Raw genomic sequence first — 25,211 nt, forward strand, 5'->3', positions numbered from 1 at the left:
AAACCGTTCGATTTTGGCACATGTGCCAAAATCGGATGTTGCCAGAATCGAATGTTGCCAAAATCGAATGTTGCCAAAAACGAACGGGGTCTGTATACTCTAAAGATGGAAAATGTTGCTGCATACATTTAGGGGCAAAAATTAAAAACATTTCTCAATATTTTTTTGGCCACAAAAACAAATAAAATTTTACCTTCATGCAATTCCCTAAGTCCTCGTACTGTTCCCAGATTCTTTTTTTCTTCAAACTTAACCTTGTGATAGCCATTAGCCATTTTTTCTAAACGGGCTTTTTCATGGAAAACGACTGTTTTTTTGCAATATCCAAAAAATATCATCAAATGACTATAAAACTAACACTTAAACTTAACCTAAACCAAAGAAAAAAGTTGAACTTTCAAATTGAACAGCCCATTTGCTCCTAAATGCTTAAATTTGATTAGGACAGATGTTTGTTAGAGAGTCTTCAAAAAACCAGATATTTGAAGATTTTTAAATTATATTTTAAGTAATATCAAAAATCTCCTAATAAAAAACAAATTTAGCTTATTTGTAACTCAATTTACAGTCTTTCATACGTAGTAAACAGTTTTCAGATATTTTAACTTTAAAGTTAGTTAATGATGTTTATCTGCAAAAGTTTCTTGTTGATCAAAGTTACCCCGCTGATCAAAGTTCCCCCAGTTTACGGTACTAAAAATATTTACGTCAGTAGCTCTTTAAAAAAACCACTGTACTTGAAGAAAAGTACAATGGATATTTCGAGTATTGAAACTTTTTACTTTTTAATATACCCATGATAAATATGTATTGAAAACGCAGGTTTTAGAGGGTGGAATAGTGTTATCTGGAATAGTTTCGTCTGTGAGATAATTAATATTCAACTTTATTAATTAGCGATAGCTAATTGTCACTTTCCACTTTTCATATTCCCTAACCGGGAAGTATTTATTTATCAATGAGTAAAATGATTAACACTTCTACTCAGAGTATCTGACAACAATATTGTGTTACCATGAACCTAGTTTGAGTAATCTCGCTTAACCGTGGGATGATGTGAACATTTGTACTGTCATCATTGTTCTCAGCCATTATCAATTGAGAATTGGACATAGCAAGAGGAACCAAAATAAACAATGTTTTGGTTCCACTCGTGGCACCAGAAATCTTCTACTGCTGATACCGGATGCCGAATTAACCGATTGGAAACCGTAACCGTTTCAACAATTTGTATGTGTTCAATTATTTTGTGGCATCGAAGCCTAATTTATTCTTGTTACACTTATCAACAATTCATAAGCCCCGATAAATTTCGTAGAATCATTTTTTGACGGTCGCCATGCTCACAAACAGCTAAAACTATCTTACATTTTATGGTTCAATTTTGAATTCATATCACGACAGTTACTTTATATTCTTTAATAAGCTTCTCATATGTAGATCTTTTGCATCCCTAGCTGTTAAGTAAATTCAGCCTTCAAAATGCTACTCTCTGGAGCCACCCTCAAGATGTACCAATTTTTTATGATCAGCTAAATCTTCAATCAAGAGATTTTCACCTGCAATAGTTGAATCATCTAAAGTGCATTTTTTCCAGAATAAGTTTTTAACACTTTAAAGTATATAATTATTTTTTTTTCACGTTAATTACATAGTTATTTTCAACGCGTTGAAACATATAATTATAGCATATGGCCGAGCAAATTCCGAAACGAAAGGCTTTCAAAATCGACACGCATATTCACGCAAACGGCGAGCAGTTTTGCGACTGAGAAACATGTTCATAGGGCCCTTCACCTTTTTTGGCGATGGGACCTGATAGCGAAGGATTTGGGCGCACCATGTGTTCCAACAAGGGAGAACGTTTTGTACAACACACTTTAAGTACTTGGCTTCCTTCGAAGGAAAGCGGAGCAGGGTTTAGGGCTTCTTTCTTACCAAGATTGTTACTCCAGTCAACGGGAGCAATTTGGAAAGCTGAAGCAGGGAGGTGTATAAAACTTTGAAAGTTGCAAGTTGGTCTTTGAATCATTTACTGCCAGTAGACAGAGAAGCTGCAAACGACCGTCGCAAAAAAAAAAAATGGCAGCATGAAGATGATTGGATTTCACAGTTTGGTCCGAAGTTCTTAGTTTGATTTAAATTTTCTTCAGCCAGTCGGCGGTTGGATGCTTTTATATTGTAATGGGAGAAGAAATTGCGCAGTAATTGTGGAGTTCTTTCTGATTTAATTTTGTTGAGATTTGCTTTATTCCTAGAAAGCGATTGTAAAAATATTTTTATCTCCAATGAATTTGTTTTTAGTGAAAATTTGTCTGAATTATCCATTGCCTTAACTCTGCAGAATCTTCCGATTTACGCCATTGACCAAAAATGCTGCTCCTCTGTTAACCATGATAGACCATTATAACGACAGCGTTCAAAGTAAATCACTTCTATCTCTACGTAGTTTAATTTTTCCTTTTACTTTACACATAAGAAATACTAATATACTTGTTTAACTTTTACTGTCCTCTTGAAAATTTCCAAGCATTGCAAATGGGGAAATTTCATGATTTTATATTCAAGTAGATTACCGAACTGCTTTCATATTACTTTTAGTGGGTTGCCACCAAGTGCAACCCTCGACGGGTTTCATAAGAAGAAGAAAGCAGCGGATCGGTTGATATCTATAAAAGTGATTCTTGTGTCGTTTTCTAAAGCTACATCCACTCATTGAGTGAACCTACATTTACCACAAAGCTGCCATGAACGGATGAAGAAAAGACAGAACGAAACCCATAAAAAGTGCATGTAGTACCTTCAAGTTGAGACAACTACTTGAAAGGATTTTCTATATCCGCCCGTTCCACGTTGATGGGAAGCAGCTCTCTTGAGCGCTTTTGTGTCTTTATGAGATGCAGAAGCAACAAAAAAAAAAAAAAAGAAATTCTAGCTGAAGGATGACTTGCGATCGTCCTATGTCATCTTTTGACAAAATCGGTATTAACATGTCTTTGTGGCTAAGGAAAAAAGAAGAAAACATAATCTGGTTCTGGTGCAGAGATTTCGTTTAAGAGTGGCTCAACACTTTAGCCGACAGTAGAAATGCAACGTTGATTAACGTTTTATTGTAGTGTTTTAAACTAAAATAAATGATAACACTTGAAAAAAAAATCATACGCTACTATCGGTTTCTTCGGATCAATGTTCCGGGCAGAATCGATTTGTTACGAACACTCGCGCCCGTTGCCTTCTAAATTCGCTAATTGACAGCCAGCAGCGATGCCACATTAAAATTTTTCAAACCCAAAAAAAATCGATATTCGGCAATATAATTAAAAAAAATCGGTATAAATACCGATTTTTTTCAAAGCTTAATTGAAACAAGTTTATTGAAGAATGTTTGAAAAAAAAATACCATTTTGCTAGCAACGCAATTTTTAAACATTTTCTGTTGAAGAGACAGTCCACTGCGTCTATATTGTGTTATTCACTCTATACACTATAATCATTTTGTATTTTATTTTAGGGCTTGTGTTATAGCTCAGTTGGCAAGTCTGTTGTCTCCTGAGCAGATGTCCACGAGTTCGAGCCCAAGAGTAAACATCGAACACAGTTGTACCGGATAAGTTTTTCAATAACGATCCGCCAACTGTAACGTTGATAAAGTCGCGAATGCCATAATGATGGTAAAACGACTATAAACAAAAAAAAAATTAAAAAAATTTAAAAAAAAAAATAAATAAATAAATAAATAAATTTTGTTATTTATGCTACTTGGTTCTTTATATTGAATACTGCAGAGGGAAACAGCATTTTATTGCCTATGTTTGCACAACTGATTTTGGAAGATTTTGACCTCTTGAATTCAAAACATTTGTCTAATTTTGTCTATCACCTTTAGTTTTCGTGATATAGCGCATGGATTGATCAGTTTTGAGTAAATTTATCTTTGATAACTAATAAACTAATAAACCTAGATGAAAATTAAATGCTGATATTGATTCAATTTATTTACCTCCATTCAATCATGAATCCAGATCTTGCCTGGATGTTCTTGTTTCAGAAATACAACGTTGAAGAAAAAAAAAATTCAGCACTTTTTAAAAAATGAAATAAATAAGATTACAACTATTTCTGACATCATTTAAGAAAGTCATTGAGTATTTGATATTAAAGATATTAACTATTTAACAACTTTGTTGAAAACTGCAAAACGATTTGACTTATTGTTTAAAAAATATCAAAAAAATCAATTTAGTTTAAAATTTCTCTTAAATTTCGTCAATATTCCCTTGTTTTGCAAATTTAGGAAAAAAAAGAAAAAGAAACTTCCATAACTTTTTTCTTAGCAAACAAAATTACTCGCGGTCTTGGTGAATGTTGATTATTGAGTAAAACCCTTTATTTTCAAAATATTTGTAATATTTTAAAGCTTTGCCAAAAAAGTGCACAAATTTATTTAAAAGTAGTTTTTACCTGTTTTCTTAAGTTATCTTAAAAACTTTGTTTTTTTTTTTTAAATTTAGTTGACTTGTGCTATTCATCAAGAGCGTGCACTTAACTTGGTTCCTTAATTTTATGCATACAACTTCAAGATATCATCTATTTATATCCTTAACTGCTATAATATCTAATCTACCATGTTATTTGATGATCAAAATTCGTTCTCAAGAGAGTTGGCATGGAATAAAAAGATACTTTCGAATATGCTGAGATTTGCTTCGAAATTTAAAAAAAAAGGCTTTTATTACCGTCAACTGGGGCAACATGCAACACTTTTCAACTTCAATGGCTTCTAAAATTTTGTATGCTTACAAATAATCATACCTCTTGTACATCAAAAGTTTTAAGTTGGACGGGACACCAAACTGACGTAGTCAGAAAAATTATTGGTTTTAAAGGTTATTTTTAAATTTACAACAACATGCGATTTTCACCCTACTAAGAAAAAGGGGTAAGTTGCAACAAACTCTGTAATTAATGAAAAATCAAATGAAAACGTTTGAAAATTTAAAATTTTTGATAAATTTGTGATGTCACAACGCATAAAGCACCAATTGCAGTAATTTTTGGTTTTGTTCGAATTCAATTTTCCCTTTTTCTACAATTTTACATTTTTTTTACAAGTGTTAATCTGCTGCATACATTTAGGGGTAAAAAATACTAAAAAAATATGCTATTATCTTAAATCATGTAAATTAATCTTAGGATGGATGATATTTTAATGTTAACAAACGCATAATGCAAAACCATCATATCCCAGCATATGGAAACGCAATTTAGTTCTGATTTGCATTTTGTTGCATTTTGTCCCAGTCAGCTAACTGAATTATAAAAATATTTATTAAAAGATTTGATTGTCCGAAAAATATTTTTGGTTTAGACTATTCTTAAACTTCATTTTTTTCTAACATGACAAGCATGAAAAAATTTATAACCATTTCAAAATAAAAAATAAAAAAAAGACTTCTGAATCCATTGAAAAGTATTTAAAAATGGCAGACTTTGCTTGCTAGAGCTGTACATAATTGCATGAAATGTTTTTGCGAAGGTTATATGAATCAGTAAATTCTCCGACTATGCAAAGCAGTTTTTTGAAATTTTTTATTTTCATTTTATGGTCACACAGCTTCTAAATAAGCAGTCCAAAACGCAAAAATTAATAAAAATAATTTTGAAGAAAAAATTTTGTATAACACCGGATAACTTTTCTGGGGTACAAGTTAGGTTGATGACTTGTTCACATGAACTGTACTGCAAGAATCAAGGAGTTTTTCTCATCCAAAATTATATTTTACAGAACTTTTTGTACATCTTTGGCGATTTTTGTGGGAAAAATTTTGTTTGCCCATACAAATTTCCATACAAAATTAAAGCACGTTGCGCTTATTCAGGACTAAATGGATCGCTTCCAAAATTTTTAATGCTATTTCTGGCAGCAAAAAAAAAACAAAAAAATTATTGGAGATGTAAATATTTAAGAATTGGAAATTTCCCTACAAAGCTTGCAGCGGTCTAATGAATATACTTGGACTATAGTTCACTTTTCGCCTTTTTTTTGCAGCTCAAAACCGGATTCATGTGGGTTGTTTCTATTGCTTTTTCAAGTATTTCTACTAAATTTGAGAGCTTTCGGAATTATCACTGTTCTGCACAATGAGTTTTTGTGAAAGCAATTTTTCTTGAAAATTTCCGTATAAGGGTTTTTAGCAAGGCCTTGTTAATATGTTATGATAATTTTCTGATGCATGATGGTCGATGCTTCTAGCATCTATATGGAGCTTCTTTAGATAATCTTTCGAATCAAACCGAAAAAAAATAAATAAAGATTTCAACTTGTACAGAAATATTACTTACAAGTTGGAGGTTAAAAATCAGCAGTAAATCGGAGACAATTTATCATGACTTTTTTTTAAACTGCTTAAAACACATTTTAACTTTATCGAAAATGAACTGTTTCTAGTATCCTCAGCAAACGATGAAAATAATGCTAAACGGAAGAAAATTCATTTTTATTCAAAAACTTATAAACTGATTCAGGTAGGCACCACCATTAACATTAATTTTTCGAATATAAGGCCTTCCCGTCATGATGTTTCTTCTCCAAGTGACCAAAGGAAGATTTCAAATTTGTTCCAGCCTATGTTTGGAGATAAAAAAGATGAATAAAAGAACGTTTTCCTTGAACAATAAGCCACTGTCTCTATTCTATGTATTCAGGGGGGAAAAATTGCTGTTTGAAAATTGGTAGTAAAAATCCTAACTACACGATTGTTTATTGAAAACTCTAGAACTTGTACCAAGGTATAATATGTGGGACTTTTGGATGCGATGAGAAACTAGGAACCATAGAAAATACTGATTGACTCTTCGAATAAACCCAACGAATTTTTATAAAAAATGCACTTGTTAAAGAATTCAATAACAAATGAAGCTTCGATAGTGTACATAATATTTCGATGACTGTTCGTCGTTTTGTGAGATTACTTTGGATATTTTCACAAGAACTGACTATCACATTACAAAAATCAACAAAATGTCGGTTTTCCAGTCGCCAAAAAAACCCACCAAATAAAACTTTTTACTAATTCAAAGAGCCAAACATATTTGATGGTATTAAAAGCATAAGCTCATATTTTTTCATAAATTTATTTCTTACCAATTCTTTAAAAAATACGATTTTTAGATCAATTCCATACATTTGCTTGTGCAAGAAACAGGTGTTTCTAAGCCAGAAGTTATCAAACCAAAACCTGATATGAACCGTGTTATGAGTAAGCCTAGACAGGCCTCATAACAATAAAAATCCTTTTATTCCACGCGGCACCCCCTAGGTTGGTGCCTTTAGGTGAAAAAATGACTTTCTGAAGGTTTCAGGTTGCCAAATGAAGCGCGAGCTGGCGCAAAGGACTTGAAATTTGTATGAAGATTTTCGGCCAAATGTATGAAAAATCGACACACTTTCACTCTTTGAGTTCAAAAAAATGTTTCCAGAATGCTAGAAATCTCAGAATTTCAGGAACTGTAGTTCAAACAATGATGAACAAGTTTGTAAAAGATTGTAACGCAAAACGGGTTGATTGTGATGAGTTATCCGCAATTGAAAGTGTAATTCATTATTAAAAAAAAATTTTGAAGAAACAATTGGTGTACTACAAGGTAGCAATATAGGTCCGTGTGCAGATATTTTTTTTAGCCAGTCGACCGAACGGGGGAAATATTATACCCATCCATGAAGTAAGGTGCAATGCGAGAGCGAGATGTGATCGATTGGGCAAGACAAACTGCCGAGAGAGTCGCCGATGCTTATTCCAGGAGACGACATTAGCAATCATCGGCTACACATCTCCCCTCTGCCTCTACACAAAAATTTTAAATCAGAAACACAGTTGATTGTTTCTGAAAATTAAATCTGTTGATATTTAGCTTATAAGCGAGTTGATCACAAAAATGCCTTTTATCCTCCTGCCTCCTTCTCCTAAAAAAACGTCATGGTGGAGTCTTCTCCTTTCATATATAAATGAATGTTTGTCTGCCTGTCTGTCTGTTCCCTACACTGAAAATCGAAAATACCTAAACTTGAGAACTGCCACCCGCCAAACCTAAGTTCAATATTGACAACTTAAGTTTGTGAAAAAATCACAGCTTTCCAATACGTTAAACTTGTCCTTCAAGCAGAGAACTGTTTTTTTGTCTTTTTATCTGTTTGTCTGTTCACTTATAGACTCGAAAACTACTAAACCGATCAATGTGAAATTTGGTTTGTAAGAGTTTCTGGAGTTGGAGATGGTTTCTGAAATGCTTTCGAACCGGTCCAACTTAAAAGAGGGGGGAGAGCTCCCATACAAAATTAATAAAAATATGACACAAGTCGAAAATTTTTTGGAAACTTCAGAGCCAATTAACATGATTTTTTTAATAGTCGTTTTTAAGACCGGGAATGGTTTCTATAATAATTCTTAATCTCTCCGAATCCAAAAAAGGGGAGCTCCCACACTAAATTATCAAAAATTTGACACAATTCGAACAATTTTCGTAAACTATTGAACTGATCAACGTAAAATTTGGTGTGAAACCGTTTTCAAGACCGGGAATGATTTCTATAGCAATTTCAAACTCCTACAAATCCGAAAAGAGGGGAGGGCTCCCATACTAAATAATCAAGAACTTGACGAAATTTTTAAAATCTTACTTTTTACATTAAGATTAAAGGTGACAACAATGTAGTCAATAGGCAGATAAACTCCTGTAATTTTAAGACAGCTTACGACTCAGTAATTGAAAAATTGTCACAAACACTAATAATTAAATGTAAACGAAAATCAAACAAAATGTCCCTAAACAAATTATTATTGACGAAGACCAGTTGTTTGTAAGATTTGGAATTTTGTAAACTAGGGTAAGTGTTCCTAATTTGGCATGTGTACCTTATGTTAACATACTTTTCAATTTTGACTGTTTCTGACGTTATTTTTCACTTACCACAATTATAAAAAAAAATTATAATGTAACGGATCATGTGAACTTTCATTTTACAAACAAATTAGTTTTCTAACTCACAGGATTTTTCGTAAAATCGGGATTGTTTCAAAGTATGTCCAAATAGAATGGAATTGTTAGCAAATTTCTTAAAAAAACACCTGTTTTGAAATGGAAGATTAAAGCTAAATTTTTCAACCGATTTTTTTGAAATTTTTCGTAGGATTGTTTTTTATCATGATTTAAGTAATAAGTATGTTAGAATCATGTTTTTTTCGTGTAAAAACTGAAAAAAGTATATGTCCACAATTAGGAACACTATTTTCAATGTGTTCCTAATTATGGACATAATCAAAGTTTTCCAAACTATATCAAAGTCATAGAATGAATTTGAGATAAATTTGATTGATTGAATTGTGTTTTAACTTGATTTTCAACGATCTATTAAAATAAATTGTTTTGAGCTAATAAAACATGATTTTTGTTTACTTCAGTGTATCTCAACGCTAGAAATGTTGAAAAAATATTTTCGCCAGGTTGTAAAGAACGCACCCTTCGCGACAGAGAAGGAAACCATCAAGTTACAGAGAGCTTCTCAACAAGAACAGAATCGAAAGGAAAAATAGAAAAAAAAAAACCTCAATAAAATACGTTGTATACCGTCATCTGGGGCTACTTTTCAACTTTGATGGCTTCTAAAAACCTTATGCCCACAGATAATCCTACCGTTTGTACATCAAAAGTTTTAAGGTTAATGGGACATCAAATTAACGTAGTCAGAAAAATAATTGGTTCCACCAGTTATTTTTAAATTTACAATACATGCGATTTTCACCCTACTTAGAAAAAAGGGTAAGTCGCAAAAACCTTTGTTTTTAATGAAATTATAGTTTTTGACATAAGGTAAATGTACCCGACCTTGGCACCTAAGGCACGGTTGACCCTTTTTTTCAACATTCCAACCTTCCTGTTAAGTGCACCATAGAACATCCTTAGAAGAATTTACTTGCTAACATGCTTAGAGTTCAACAAAAATATGTTTTCTCTATGGAATTTCCATTAATGCGAGCAAAATGCATGCAAAGTACTCACTGCGGTGCTTCAATTACTTGGCCGCCGTACCAATTGTTTGCCGTTTCGATGACCCGATTCTTGGCCACCAGCAATGTAAAATAGATCTTTACCAACAATGCTCAATTGACAGTTAACAGACTCGTTGGCTATTCTGAATATAAGACCACTGACAGAATGACGTCAGCTGAGCGTAAAGTTCTATGCGACGATGGAACACCGGGCTTCACTCATACAACAAAAAGGCTTTTGACAACATTGATGAAATTTGGTTGGAAGGGAAGCACAAAATAAGCTTTCATTTAAAAAAGTCGGAAGTTCAGAATTTCCGCAATTTTTTTTTTAATTTTTAAAACTTTAAACTTTTTACTCATTTCAATAAAGTGATGATTATAAACACCTCAGGTTGTTTCAGAATATTTGTTTATGAACAAGAATCATTGGTTTATGGATGACAACTAAACCTTCATCAGGGGGACCGATTCAGAAACGAATTATGTCCGTGAGTGGTTTGAACTTTCTCTTTTTTATGAACATTAAATCCCTTTGATGAAATCTAAACTAACATATTTTGTAAGCAAACTTTTTAAACTAAACACTTCAAAAAATTTCTCCAATATGCATACAGTAAGTTACTGATGAAGGACTGATAAAATCTGAATAAAGCCAATCAATCTAGGAAAAGTATTTCAGATGGCATGGGTTTATCTAGACTAGCCCAGGTTTTCAACGTAGAGTTAAAAAAAAAAAGGTTGAGGTGGTCCAACTGCCAGAATATTGAGGTAAAATATCCGTATCTGACCCCGATTGATTCACATTCCTAATTCCACATTCCTTTTTTGAAGAGATTTCACAGTTTATCATTTTTGCGAAGTTTTTTTGATACAATTTCATCAAAATAAAAATCAAATAGGACTTGAACGGGAGTAATACTGAAAGGTTTGAGCCGTGTCAAATAAACGAGTTATTATAAAAACGACTTGAACGTGGTTGTTGTGAAAGTGTTATTGTAACGTTGAATTCAAATATCTTATTTTGAACTTTTCTCATCGATTAGAATTTTCCAAATATTGGAAAAATTGCTTAGATTTTCTCAGTTTTTTCTGGAGAATTTCCAGACTTGAATGCAAACTAGACAAATTCAGGAAAGCTAAGCCTAACGACAGATTCATTTACGACATTTCTAAGGTTTTCTGCATCATGATGTGTCATTTAAAAATCTTTGTTTAAATTATTCCTTTTGATTTTTTATAGACCATAAGTTGATAGTAAAATTCTCTAGGAGACTTCCGATTGCGACACATAGGGTAATTTTCACTACCAAACAACTATCTTCATATTGTGGAGTTTGGCTTCATAAAGTAAAAAATTGAAAAATCCTTTGAATGGTATTTTAAAATTTTGCCCTTTTGAATTTGTTAGCTGAGATTATGAGCTTCTAGCAAGAGCCATCTCGAATGCCCGGGGCGTTGCGCAGTGGTTTGACACGCCAAAAAGATATTAGAATGTAAACCTTGCTAAAACATTTTTTTAATTCGACTTACATCTAATATTTTAAGGAATAATTGGAAAAAAAACGATATTTTCTTGAACTTCAAACTTCTGTTTCCAAGAAAAAAATAAGAACAAAAATCCAAAAAATTAAATCTGAGTATATGGTTCCCAAGCAGTAGAAAAGGATTCCAATACTCAATTAATTATGTATTTTATATACTAAAGTCATGAATTGCCATCGATCTAACAGTTTTTGATAAGAAAAACATCTTAAGTCTTGTAAGTTGCTTAATTTCACTTAGTTTTTTTTTATTTCGAACCACTGTGTTCTGTAGGAGACCACGTGGTCTCTGTTCGGCAGACTGCAATGCAAATGCTGTTGGCACGCATACCAATGTACCTTCGATTCATGGTTCCCAAATAGCGATTTTTGCATTTTCAATGCTGGGATATGACTTTTAGTTAGTCGAATCACTTATGTTCTCCAACTTATTTCGAAGCTTAAGTTGATAGAAACGATCTTATCATACAACCCAATTAGTATGAAAACATTTGTGCGTAGTTTTAAATGAATTTTTAGAGAAAACATCAGCCCAAAAATACCTCTTTAATGAACATGTATTTTTTCCAGCTTCCAACACTGGTGGTGTATTCCGATAGAAGTTGCATGCCAAGAAAAGGAACAAAATTAGTTTTAAATTTTTATTACAAACTTAAATAAACATTCATTCTTTCGTCTTTCTAGTATTTTTTTTATTTTTTGCCGAGTTTAACTGTAGGCATGAGTATTTATTGCAAATTTTTCAAATGAATGTCCGCGTTTGAAATCGCATGTGAACTTAACAGTTGCACAAGAAAAGTGAGTTCTTCTGATTTTCATACGGTGATTTCCAAAATAATTGCCCTGGATGCAGATCGAAAAAAATTAACTACTTTAATAAAGGACAAACATTCAAAAAATTCGGTATGCACAGATTTGAAACAAATTATTCTCTTCGCAATTAAAATATATTCAAAATTTTTTAGTTCAATTTGGACCCAAAAAAACATGAAAAGGCATATTGGCATGCCAAGAAAAGGACCATGCCAAAATAGGGCTCACTTACCCTATTTGTGATGTCGTTACGCATAAAGCACGATCTGCAGTCATTTTTGATTTTATTAGAATTAAAGTTTATATTTTTTTCTGTTAATGATTTTTGTTTAAAAAGAAAGCATAAGGGTGCTGTTACATTCAGGGATAAAAAAATGCTACAATTTTACACCATATTCAAGCACATGGAAACAACATTTAAACTGTGAATTAATGATTTGCATGTCGATGCATTTTAGCCCAGACTGGTAACGGAATTTTATTTTTTTTTAATTAAATGATTGTCCGAAAAATATTCATACACCAACAGTGTTGATATAGGATAATAAAATCAATATAAAGTTTGTAGGTAATATCATTAAGCCAATCTGTCACATTGTGTATAGTTTTTACGGCATCAAAAATGTAAAAATTTCGATTTTTCAAATTTTCTATGATAATGAAAAACTTTAATAAACTATCTCACGATGTGAGAAACTATCTTGTTATCATCATTTTGTAATCAATCATAATTTTATTACATTATATTAAAATGAAAGTTAAATAAGTGTTGTGCATGTTGCATCGAACCATGCTGATGCAAGATGCTCTGTATGACTGTACTTAATTGTATCCATAACGATGAATTTTCTACTTTTTGAAATATAATAAATGTACCCATTGGAAAAGTAAAAGTTTGAATTTTAAAATGCTCAACATCCACTACTTTCTTCAAAACTAGCGTAAAGGAATATTGTTTAGGATTTAAATAGTCCTTATTTCTCTATTCATATTCGAAAAACGTTGTAAAATTTATAAAAAGGTGAGTTTTGAGATTTTTCTCATTAAAGTATTAAAAATACAGACCCATATTCGAAATCAGGAACAAATAGTGTAATATTGGGTACGCTGATACATTTTTCCTCATATGTTAACATTAGGAACACCCATAGGTTAACATTAGGAACAATTAGTGCCATATAAGGAACATCGACACACTTAATAAAACATGATATTATTCGTAAATTAAGGCTTGAAATGATTATTTTAAACCAAAACAGAGTTCAGAAAAAAAAATTTGAACTTTGTAACCAAAAAATTTTATATCTAAGTATTAAAGATTCGGCGTAATAAAATCAAATCTAAAAACCTCTGACAAAATATAGCGAAATTAGGCTCACTTACCCTAGATAAAAATTCATTGTTTAAAATATTATTTTAGTTTCCACAGAAGCGGAGCGAAAGCCATAGCAGCTCGAAACGTCTGGACAACGGGTAAAAACATTTTTTGATTCTTAAATCCGCCGAAAAATTAAATAAATTAAATCACAATGTTACGTATAGCTGACGTACAAAAGCTGGGACTGTTCTTGGAACTATAGTGCTTCCTGAATCTCTTAGCCGGGGGGCTTTTCCTCCTACACGACATAATACCCAATAGAAGCACCATCGAAGGCATGCTTTCGAACACTTCATTACGTCTCCGTATCATTTGAGGATCAATAATATTACACACATGACACACTAAACTACACTCAACCACAGAGAACACTCAACCCCCTTACAGTAGACGAAAGGACGAACCATGGAATGAAAGGAAATTTTTTTTTGTTTCAACTTCGATAGAGAATCGCTTTACCTACATAGCACACTTTTACAGTTTCGAGCAAAACGACTACTACTTTTTTGGCAAGGGAAAAGAATTGAAACTCTACACTCATGAGAAAAATTCTCTAAAATTACACATTCATTTCATAGAAACTTTAAATTTCATCCGCTTGTTTTTCCCTAAGATCGGATTTAATCAGAAAACTTGCATGAAAAGGAAATGGAGCGGAACCATCAACATGTATTGAATCCTGCCGTTTTAATGAAAGATCTGTTCATCTGGGATATGGCTCAGTTGGCAAGTCAGTTGCCTCCTGAGCCAATGTCCGCGAGTTCGATCCCAAGAATAAACATCGCACACTGTTTTACCGGGTAAGTTTTTCAATAAATGTTCGCCAACTGCAACGTTGATTGAAGGTCCCGAATGCCATTAATATGTTAAAACGGAGTAAAATCGAAACAAAACAAAAAAAAAGTATTGTGGCTTCAAAGTGTTCCTGATTGTATGCAAATATTGCCCTAATAATTTTGAAACTTTATTTCTTAAAATAATCAGTTAGTATGGTGGCAAGTTAACCAATTATGGTTCGCTTAGCATCAATTCCGTCATTTACGTTCGATCTCTTAGAACGGCAAGCTATCCACATCGAAACATGCGATGGGAACCCAAAATCATTACATTCCGAACCGTTTTTGGTGAATCTGCAATGAACCGGAATACTGGAACGACGAAGACCGACGATATGATGGTGTGCATTATTTTCTCTATTTGTTCGACCGATGATGGCGGTACCATTATTGTGTGGAACTGTGCAATTTCTGCACTGTTGAACCGAAAATATAGTAATAATAACAATATAGGTACCATACCACCTACTTTTGAAGCTGCCGACTTCTACCGCAAAATGCTCTTACTCGGTCCTGTGAAGTTGGAATCGGTCGACAACAATCGACAAATTATTTCCACTTTTCCAGAGTGTTGTCCATTCATGTGTGCATCCGATGCGCGCTCTCAACTTCCCACTACTGGTCCTCCCGTTTCTGACCTTGGAACATGTTGGCATTGGGCCCAGTGCGGTCAAGCGCTAGAACCAATAATATGAAAATTGTTAGGTTCTATGCTCGGTATGGAAAAGTTTTCAGGTTGAACTGAAGCAGTAGGCGAGAAAATTTAAATTGAATCAATTAATGAATGAGAATGGACATATTTTTGGATGGGCTTTTTTTTAATTGTATAGAGTGCTACATTTGGCGTGATAATCAGATAAACTAGAAATTACAGAAGTGGTTTTGAAAGCAGAGAGGAAGGGAAGGCTGCTCACCGGCAAACTAACCTGAGCGTGTCCTGTTTTGATATCTTGATCGAGAACTGTCACTAAGTTTTATGGCGGTTCAATAATCAAGCACTGAGTGCTATAATAAAAAATGCAAAAAAAAAACCTTAGAGCAAACTTCAAAGTTTGTGTTTTATTGTAGTTTTAACAGAGCATTCATAACTCTTTCAAAACAGCCAAACCAGTATGTTTAGTAAAAGCTTTATTAGCGTTTTCAAAACTATTTAAAAACAGTCAGTCAAAACAAAAATATAAGCAGTTTTCATGACTATAATAAAACCGTCATAAAACTTACTTACTTACTTAATGATCCCGCGCCGATCCTCCGGTGCATAGGGCCGTGGTAAAAGACCTCCACTGTTGACGATCAAGATTCTCGTCGACAGTTCGGATTTCAGCGGCTAGGCTTCGCCGCCACGAGTTTCTGGGCCTGCCTCTTCTTCGATGACCTTCTGGATTCCAATCTAGCGCCTCTCTGCAAATCTCGTTTTCATCTTTTCGCAGCGTGTGCCCAATCCATCTCCACTTACGTTCCCGAATCTCGATTTCTAGCGCCCTTTGATGACACCGGCGATGTAATTCCTCATTCGAGATCCAGTTGCCAGGCCACCAAGCGTGGATGATATTCCGCAGGCAGCGGTTTACAAATACTTGGAGTTTTCGCGTCGTCACCGCATATGTGCACCAAGTTTCGCACCCGTACAGCAAAACGGATTTGACGTTTGAGTTGAAGATTCGGATTTTTGTTCGTAGAGAGATCTGGCGTGACCGCCAGATGTTTCGGAGACTCGCAAACGCAAATCGGGCCTTTCTGATCCGGGTTTCGATGTCTTTCCTGGTACCACCATCAGGCGTAATCTGGCTACCAAGATACTGGAAGAACTTCACTGTCTCAACCTGTTGTCCAGCTACCACGAAATTGGAACGATTTTCTGTATTGATTTCCATCGACTTGGTCTTTCCGACATTGATTTTGAGACCTGCTGCCTTGGAGCTTTCGGTGAGGTCGTCGAGTTTGCTCTGCATGTCTTGTTGTGTTTGGGCGAGCAAAACAATATTGTCTGCCAGGTCAAGGTCGTTCAGTTGCTCCATGGTTGAAGGATTCCACGGCAATCCTCGGTTTGGCCTACAGTCAATCGATCCAGTCAAGATCTCATCCATTACGATGAGAAAAAGCAGCAGTGACAAAATACATCCTTGTCTCACTCCAGCAGTTACCGGGATTGGTTCGGACAAGACACCGTCGTGCAAGACCTTGCAAGAAAATGCCTTGTACTGTGCTTCGATGAGATGGACTAGTTTCTCTGGGACCCCTCGTCGTCTAAGAGCAGCCCAGATGTTTTCGTGGTTCAGTCGGTCAAATGCTTTTTCGAAATCAACGAACACCAGCAGAAGAGAGTCCTGGAACTCGTTGATTTGTTACAGTATTATTCGTAGCGTTGTGATGTGGTCCACACATGATCGTCCGGATCGAAATCCAGCTTGTTGCCGTCGGAGTGTAGCGTCGATTTTCTCCTGGATCCTGTTCAGGATCACTTTGCAGAGTACTTTGAGGGTTGTACATATCAAAGTTATGCCACGCCAGTTACCGCACTCTGTTAGGTCTCCTTTCTTTGGGACCTTTACGAGGATACCCTGCATCCAGTCGGCCGGGAATGTTGCAGTATCCCAAATGTCAGCGAAAAGACGGTGCAACATTTGTGCTGACAAGGCAGGGTCGGCTATGAGCATTTCAGCAGGAATGCAATCGATTCCAGGCGCTTTGTTGGATTTCATGTTCTTGATTGCCGCTTCTATTTCAGCCAGCGAGGGCGCTTCCGAGTTGACGCCATTAATGCGACTTACTGTCGGCGCCTCGAGCTGCGGGTTCTGTTGGCCATTGCTATTTGTAACTCGGAAAAGTTGATCAAAATGCTCAGTCCAACGCTTGAGCTGATCTGTTCGATCTGTCAGCAGCTGACCTGCTCGGTTTTTCAGCGGCATTCTTGCATTAGTCCTTGCACCACTAAGGCGGCGAGAAATATCATATAATAATCGGATATCTCCAATGGCGGCGGCTCTTTCTCCCTCTTCGGCTAGGGAGTTTGACCAGGCTCTCTTGTCTCGTCTACAAGCTCGTTTAACTGCCTTTTCCAGCTCCGCATATCGTAAGCGGGCGGCTGCTTTGGCTGACCCGGTACATGCCTGCTCAATTCCGACTTTCGCCTTTCTCCGATCATCGATCATCCTCCAGGTTTCATCCGACATCCATTCACTTCGTCTTCCACAAACTTTACCGAGAGTACCATGGCTCGTCGTGATAAAGGCATTCTTGATTCCACACCACTGTTCTTCGACTGTTCCGTCTGTCGGCAGCTCCGAGGCTCGGGATTCTAGCTGTTCAACGTATGCCCTTTTCACCTCTGGATTCTCCAACCGGCGGACGTCGTATCGACATCCGACCTTCTCCTCGCGCCGTTGGACACGCGCAACTCTCAGTCGTATCTCGCCAAGGACGAGGTGATGGTCAGATGCAATGTCTGCGCTTCACTTGTTGCGGACATCAAGAAGGCTCCTTCTCCATTTTCGGCTGATGCAGATGTGGTCTATTTGATTTTCTGTTCGGCCATCTCGGGATACCCAAGTGACCTTATGTGCTGGTCGATGGGGGAAGAGCGATTCACCGATCACCATGTTGTGGTTGCCACAAAATTCTACAAACAGCTCTTCGTTTTCGCTCATCTGTCCTAGGCCATGGCGCCCCATGATGCGCTCAAGGTCCTGATTATCGGAGCCAATCTTTGCGTTGAAGTCGCCTAAGTGGATTTGAATGTCACCCTTCGGAATTCTCTCAACCACGCTGTTCAGTTGACTGTAAAACTGCTCTTTCTCCTGCATATCGGCAACGTCAGTTGTCGCATAACACTGGACCATTGTAAGGTGTCTAACCCGTGTTCATAAAACGAGCTGCACAAAAATAATTTCATAATGAAACCATAGTAAAACTTCCTAATGCTAGTTGGCTTAATGTGTGTTACTTGGGCATACACACAGCACTCGGTACACCATTCGACAATATCCTTGCTGGTTGATTGTTTGCATCCAGCTTTGTCTTGTGATGGGATATGGGATATGTTTTATTAGGTTTCTTTCAGACATATGCAATTCGGTTGCACTGGGAGGACAATGCCAGTTATTAGAAAGCTTGTTAATGCCGGTCTGGCATACACAGTAAACGAAAATTACCGAGTTCGGTAATTTTTTTACCGAAATCCTAACATGTGTAAATCGTTAAACTGTTCGGTAATTTTTTCGGTAAAAAATAAACGAATATCGGTAAATGAAGAATCGATTTACCGATGTTCGTTTATTTCTTACCGAAAAAATTACCGAACAGTTTAACGATTTACACATGTTAGGATTTCGGTAAAAAAATTACCGAACTCGGTAATTTTCGTTTACTGTGTAGAATCTTATACCGACAATTTCACATCCAAGGAAGTTCATTATTGGAGTACAGTCTGATTTTTGGGTGTACCATTAGTCAGACGTAAAAATTTTATGTCCTTACAAAAATTGATTTCTACAGCAATGTTGAAATTTTTATAACTTTTTTTTTATAAATATCGAATTTTGTTTTGCATTTGTATTTTACAATGTGATGATAATCAAATTGACCGAATCGTGACAGGTTAAAAACAACAAAATCGCTAAGTCATTCCACCGGTACCTTGGAAATTGCAGGCAAACTAAGCTAGGAAAAAGCACCTCAAAAGTTTCCCAGCGTTAGCAATTCCGGACATAATCCACCGCTAGATGCTGAATTGCAAATCACACCGGCGATGAAACGAACTAATCCATTTTTTTTCTCCGCTTTCCGTTTCCAGGTTAAGTCACGAATCAAGCCATCACAGTTCAGCTGCAGCTGTAGCATCCAGTAGTGGCAACAGCAACAATCAGAATGCAAATCAATCCTGGAACAGTTGGCTGCGGAACAATCTGAATTCGATGGGCGGCAAGGAGGGATTAGGCGATTCGTTGCCGGATGACGATGGACGGGTGCCGGGAGAGCAGATCCAGGGCCCACCTCCCCGGTTTAGCGCCAAGTGGGACGAATGCGTGGCTCTAGAGGAAACTCCCACCGAAATTACCACCGGCGATGAATATGGAAATTTTGACTTCCAGGTAGGGCACTGAAATTGCTTTATCGTATACGAATCCCCGCACTGGTCTGGATGTTCTATACTGGGGGATTAAATTGCACCGACTGCATCGGATTTGAATATTTGAATGTTTGAAGCACAAAAGTATAAGCAGACGTTGGTGTACTCTACGCCTTACTGGATGATATGGAAATTTTCTCATCATATGTTTGATTCAGCTAACGGAAGTGTTAGATGACCGAACGAATCAGTGAAACTCAAACGCGTATTAAGGGGAGAAATTATTAATGGTTCAAATCATACTCCATTCGAGACGATAGTGATGCGATTCGAATTAGATGCTAGCGCGCAACAAAAGTTTCAGAATTTAAGTCAGTCTCAAATGTAGGAAAAATCAAGATCAGGTTAGAAAAATGGGAACCATTACTTTTTCCAGCAACAGTGAAAATGATACGACACGGGATCCCAAAAACTTCTTGGTTTCGACACAAGCTGAAACGAAAATAAAAAGTTTCCTGTGCCAAACACATTTACACAAAGATAAAGTTGCAAGAGGTTGGGTTCTCGAGTAAGCAATACAGTTCATCTGGAAATTAATCAGAAGTGTGCTGGTGAAAAATTAACAATCTCACTAGAAAAAATATTGCTTTTCCGCTCAAAGTTTCCAGCTCCGATGACCGAGTTTTCTGTTATGGTTTGAAACAAATTCGTTCCTCCAAATTTGTTGGCCCATTTGGTAGTGGAGAAGCAAACGGGAAACTTTAATTTTGATTTCGGAACATTCTGAGTTCAACTTCAATGGCAAAAATTATCGGTCATGTTGATAATCAGCCGAAAACGCCTCAAATTCTGGAATATAATTTATATCTTCGAAAACTATCAACATGAATTCTCGCGTGAGCATTCCTTACGTCACATGGAATGTAAACAATAAAATTTTTTTTACAGAAAACTACAAAAACTAACATAAACTAGTTGCAACTTCTTTCCATTTATAATGTTTGTTGTCTGGACAACAAATTCTTGATGTGAAATACGAATTTTCTCAACTTTGGCAGACGTTTTCTCTAAATCCTTAAGATGTTTCACGTCTCTCGAAAACTGTCAAAAGTGTCAAAATTTCCAAAATTGTCCGAACTGTAAAAAATTTTTAGTAATGTCAAAATTGTCCAAAAGGTTAAAATTGTAGAAACGGTCAAAATTGACAAAACTGTCACAATTTCCAAAATTTCCAAATTGTTAAAATTTACAAAATTGTCAAATTTTCTAGATTGTCAAAATTGTCAAAAGTGTCAAAATTTTCCAAATTGTCAAAATTGTCAAAATTGTCAAAGTTGTCAAAATTGTCAAAATTGTAAAAATTGTCAAAATTGTAAAAATTGTCATAATTGTCAAAATTGTCAAAATTTTCAAAATTGTCAAAATTCTCAAAATTGTCAAAATTGTCAAAATTGTCAAAATTGTCAAAATTGTCAAAATTGTCAAATTGTCAAATTGTCAAAATTGTCAAAACTGTCAAAATTGTCAAAAGGGTCAAAATTACCAGAATTGTCAAATTTGTGAAAATTGTCAAAATTGTCAAAATTGTCACAATTGTCAAAATTGTCAAAATTGTCAACAATGTCAAAATTTTCAAAATTGACAAAATTGTCAAAATTGGCAAAATTGTCAAAATTGTCAAAATTATCAAAATTATCTAAATTATCAAAATTGTCAAAATTGTCATAGTTGTCAAAATTGACAGAATTGACAAAATTGTCAAAATTGTCAAAATTGTCAAAATTGTTAAAATTGTCAAAATTGTCAAAACTTTCCAAATTGTCAAAATTGTCGAAATTGTCAAAATTGTTAAAATTGTCAAAGTTGTCAGAATTCTCGAAATTGTCAAAATTATCAAAATTGTCAAAATTGTGAAAATTGTCGAAATTGTTGAAATTGTCAAAATTGTCAAAATTGTCAAAATTGTCGAAATTGTCAAAATTGTAAAAATTGTCAAATTGTCAAAATTGTCAAAATTGTTAAATTTTTCAAGATTGTCAAAATTCTCAAAATTGTTAAAATTGTCAAATTGTCAAATTGTCAAAATTGTCTTAATTTTCAAAATTCTCAAAATTGTCAAAATTGTTAAAATTTTCAAAATTGTCAAAATAGTCAAAATTGGCAAAATTTTCAAAACTATCAAAATTGTCAAAAATGTCAAAATAACCAGAATTGTCAAATTTGTGAAAATTGTCAAAATTGTCAAAATTGTCAAAATTGTCAAAATTTTCAAAATTGTCAAAATTGACGAAATTGTCAAAATTGTCACAAAAGTGTCAAAATTGTCAAAATTATCAAAATTGTCCAAATTGTTAAAATTGTCAAAATTGTCATAATTGCCAAAATTGACAAAATTGACAAAATTGACAAAATTGTCAAAATTGTCAAAGCTGTTAAAATTGTCAAAATTGTCAAAATTGTTGAAATAGTTAAAAATGTTAAAAATGTTAAAATTGCCAAGGAATTGTCAGGATTTTCAAATTGTCAAGTTGCCAACAATTTCAAATTTTTCAAGATTGTCAAAATTTTCAAAATTGTTAAAATTGTTAAAATTGTCAAAATTGTTAGAAAAATCGCAGTATTGTGTAATCAATATCAAAATAAATTTTTGCGTTATGTTGAAAGAAAAAACGATTTTTTTCTATTATGAGATTCGCGCGTTCGTGATCTTTGATGCTTGGGAGAGTGTTCTCGCGCTCTTTCATGGTAGTTGGCGAAAGATTGATTGACGATAAAAAAAAGTTTTTCTTCCGAGTTGGAAGTTGGGTTTTTCCTCTCCAGGGAGAGTACATCTTCTAAAATATTTCTAGATATTTTTTGGTTTTTTTTCTCCTCTTTCCACCGAACATTTTCGCACTGCAGCCACACTACGATCAGCTTTCCAAGACAGAGTTTTGATTAAAATTTTATTCTTTTCTTTCTTCATAAAATGAAACTCATTAACATTTTGCATCGTTCGGAGTCAAATGGGACTGTCTAGATATATTGCTGTAGAAAGTTCGGCGTGAGAATAATTTGCATAGAGCAGAAGAAATATTTCGACCTCGATAGAAACAAATAAGTGATGGAAGATATAAGCTCCTCGATTTTCATTATCCCCGGATTCGTTTAACAATAAAAAAAATCCGTGTAATATTCATCTTGATGTTTACTCTTGTTGAGAATTTAAGAATTCTTGTTATAACAATGTATTCTTGACTTTTTATTTATGTTGACCTTAAACATGCTGCATTGGAACAGGCATATTGTATCTTAGTCTAAAACTTCAGTCAATTCATGAGCAATCTAAAAAAAATTAAAAAATGAAGGTCATGATTTTAATTCTCTTAAAACTACCTTTTAGAAGAATGAATGTAATAAAAATATCAAGTTCGTCAAATTTCTCCATTTAAGATAATAATAAAGTCCGTTTCACATAGAATCTGGTCGGATAAAATTGATCATTTCTCCTCAAAGAAATAACGTACAACAAAAGTAAAAATGTCATTTAGTAGGGTTCTTTTTCCACCACTTTGAGCGGGTTTTTCATGGTTCTGCCACATTTCTTCAGTTTACCCTTAACTATTGCCCAATATTTCTTGATGGGACGAAAATCCGGACAGTTTGGTGGATTGATACTTTTTTCAACAAAATCGATCTATTATATCCTTATACCACTTAACGACACCCCGGCTGTAGTGGCAGCTTGTCAGGTCCGACCAGAACTTCACCGGACCTTTGTGGGACCGAATGAATGCAAAACCCTCTTCTTTGTAAACATTTCCATTCATTGTGTCCCCAGTGATGAAAATCTTAGTCTTCTTCCCACAACTACAGATCCCTTGCCAAATCATCAACTTACGAGCGAATTTATCTGCGAAAACAAACTTGAATCTACCCGCAACATTCCCTTTACGCTTCGCAATTTAAAATTTGTTACCGGGTATTTGTCCAAAATCCATTTTGACGTAAGTTTCGTCGTCCATCAAAATGCATCCGTTGTACTTGGTCAACACTTTCTCGTACAACTTCCTTGCCCTGGTTTTGGCAACCAGGTTTTGTTTCAGCGTCCTGTTGGGGTGTTTGCTGGCATGATACTACCGCAAGCCTTCTCGCAAACAAATTCGTCGAGCTGTACTGTGGCTCGTCTTGAACTTTTTCGCCAAATCACGCAAGGAGATTCCATGATAATTGTGAACTGATCGAATTTCCTTTGCTCGCAGCTTCCGGTCATATGCAAGCTTGCGAATTTTGATTTTTTTTGCCCGAGTCGAGTTTTTCTTTGACTCCATCCTTATTCTGCCTGAGTTGGGTAGAGAATCCGCTCAAGCTAACCCGGACAGAGCCGAGTCAAATAAAATCACCACTCTTGGCTCTCTTGCTCAAGATCAACTCCCTACTCAACCGAGTGGTGAGTTGAGCAGACTAGCAAGGAGCCTGAGTCTGATGGGAAAAAAAATCCGTAGAGTAAAAATAAAATCCGCTCACAGGTAGGCTGATTTTAAATCCTTGAGTCGGGAAGAGTCTCTTGGTTTTGACTCGCTTGAGTATTTTTTTTGACTCGCTTGAGTATTTTTGTTTTGACTCCGATTCTTTTCGACTAGCTTGATTTTTTTTAGATTTTGACTCAAGGTTTTTCTGGCTTGCTGGAGTCATTCGATTTTGACCGGCCTGAGTCGTTTTTTCTACTCGCTTGAGGCGTATGGAGTTTGGATTCTGGCTCGGCTCGTCGTTCGTGTGGAGTGCACTGGTGTGGTAGAGATGATTGATTCCTTTACCTGTATTATACAGGCTGTATATACCGGGACAAGCGTCGGGTGTCTGGTTTGAACCAAATTTGTTCTATTCGCGCTGTTTGCTTGCGTCGCTGATTGTAGTGCGCTATATAAATTACAAGAAAGTTTTTAATTTCTATCTGTAAATATAATTCAGTTAGAAATTGTTTTGGAAAATGACGGTATAAGCCAATTAAACTTGTAATCATACAAGAAACAATACGTTTAATTGAGCTATTATTTATTATGGTCCATTTTTAAATTTTCAAATCTACTTAACATTTTAATTGATCATTGCGTTTGAAATTTTAAAACTTTAACTCGAAATAAAGAATTCACTTTCAAAAATACAAAATTTGATATTTTAATACAAATTTAAGATTGACAATTAAAATTTTAAAATTCATAACTTAAAGTCAAAAATAAGCATTCAAAATGCAAAATTCCCAATTCCAAATTCCATAATAAAAATTCTAACTTTAGCCATCAAATTTTCAAATTCTAAATTCAATATTCCAGAAAAAAATTCAAAACCGAAATTTAAAATGCAAAATTCGAAATTCAAATTTCAAAATTAAACCTACAAATTGCATAATTATAAATTCCAAATTCCAGATTGAAAATTCAAAATTATAATGTAAAAAGTATAATTCAAAAATTAAAATTAGAAATTGAAAACACGATATTTGAGATTAATCAATCAAATTCTTAAATTTAAAATTCAAAATCCAAA

At 34.8% G+C, this 25,211-nt stretch overlaps 1 protein-coding gene across 2 annotated transcripts in view; it reads left to right on the plus strand.

The window, feature by feature from the left end:
- Positions 1–25,211, plus strand: part of LOC129740680 (alpha-mannosidase 2) — a 313,476-nt gene that overhangs the window by 267,671 nt on the left and 20,594 nt on the right. For both annotated transcript variants that reach the window (XM_055732441.1, XM_055732440.1), the window contains exon 5: positions 19,410–19,707. In XM_055732441.1, coding sequence (XP_055588416.1) covers positions 19,410–19,707 — 298 coding nt within the window. The remainder of the gene's footprint in view (positions 1–19,409; positions 19,708–25,211) is intronic.

This window comes from Uranotaenia lowii, chromosome 1, assembly GCF_029784155.1.
Source record: "Uranotaenia lowii strain MFRU-FL chromosome 1, ASM2978415v1, whole genome shotgun sequence".
Classification (NCBI taxonomy): domain Eukaryota; kingdom Metazoa; phylum Arthropoda; class Insecta; order Diptera; family Culicidae; genus Uranotaenia; species Uranotaenia lowii.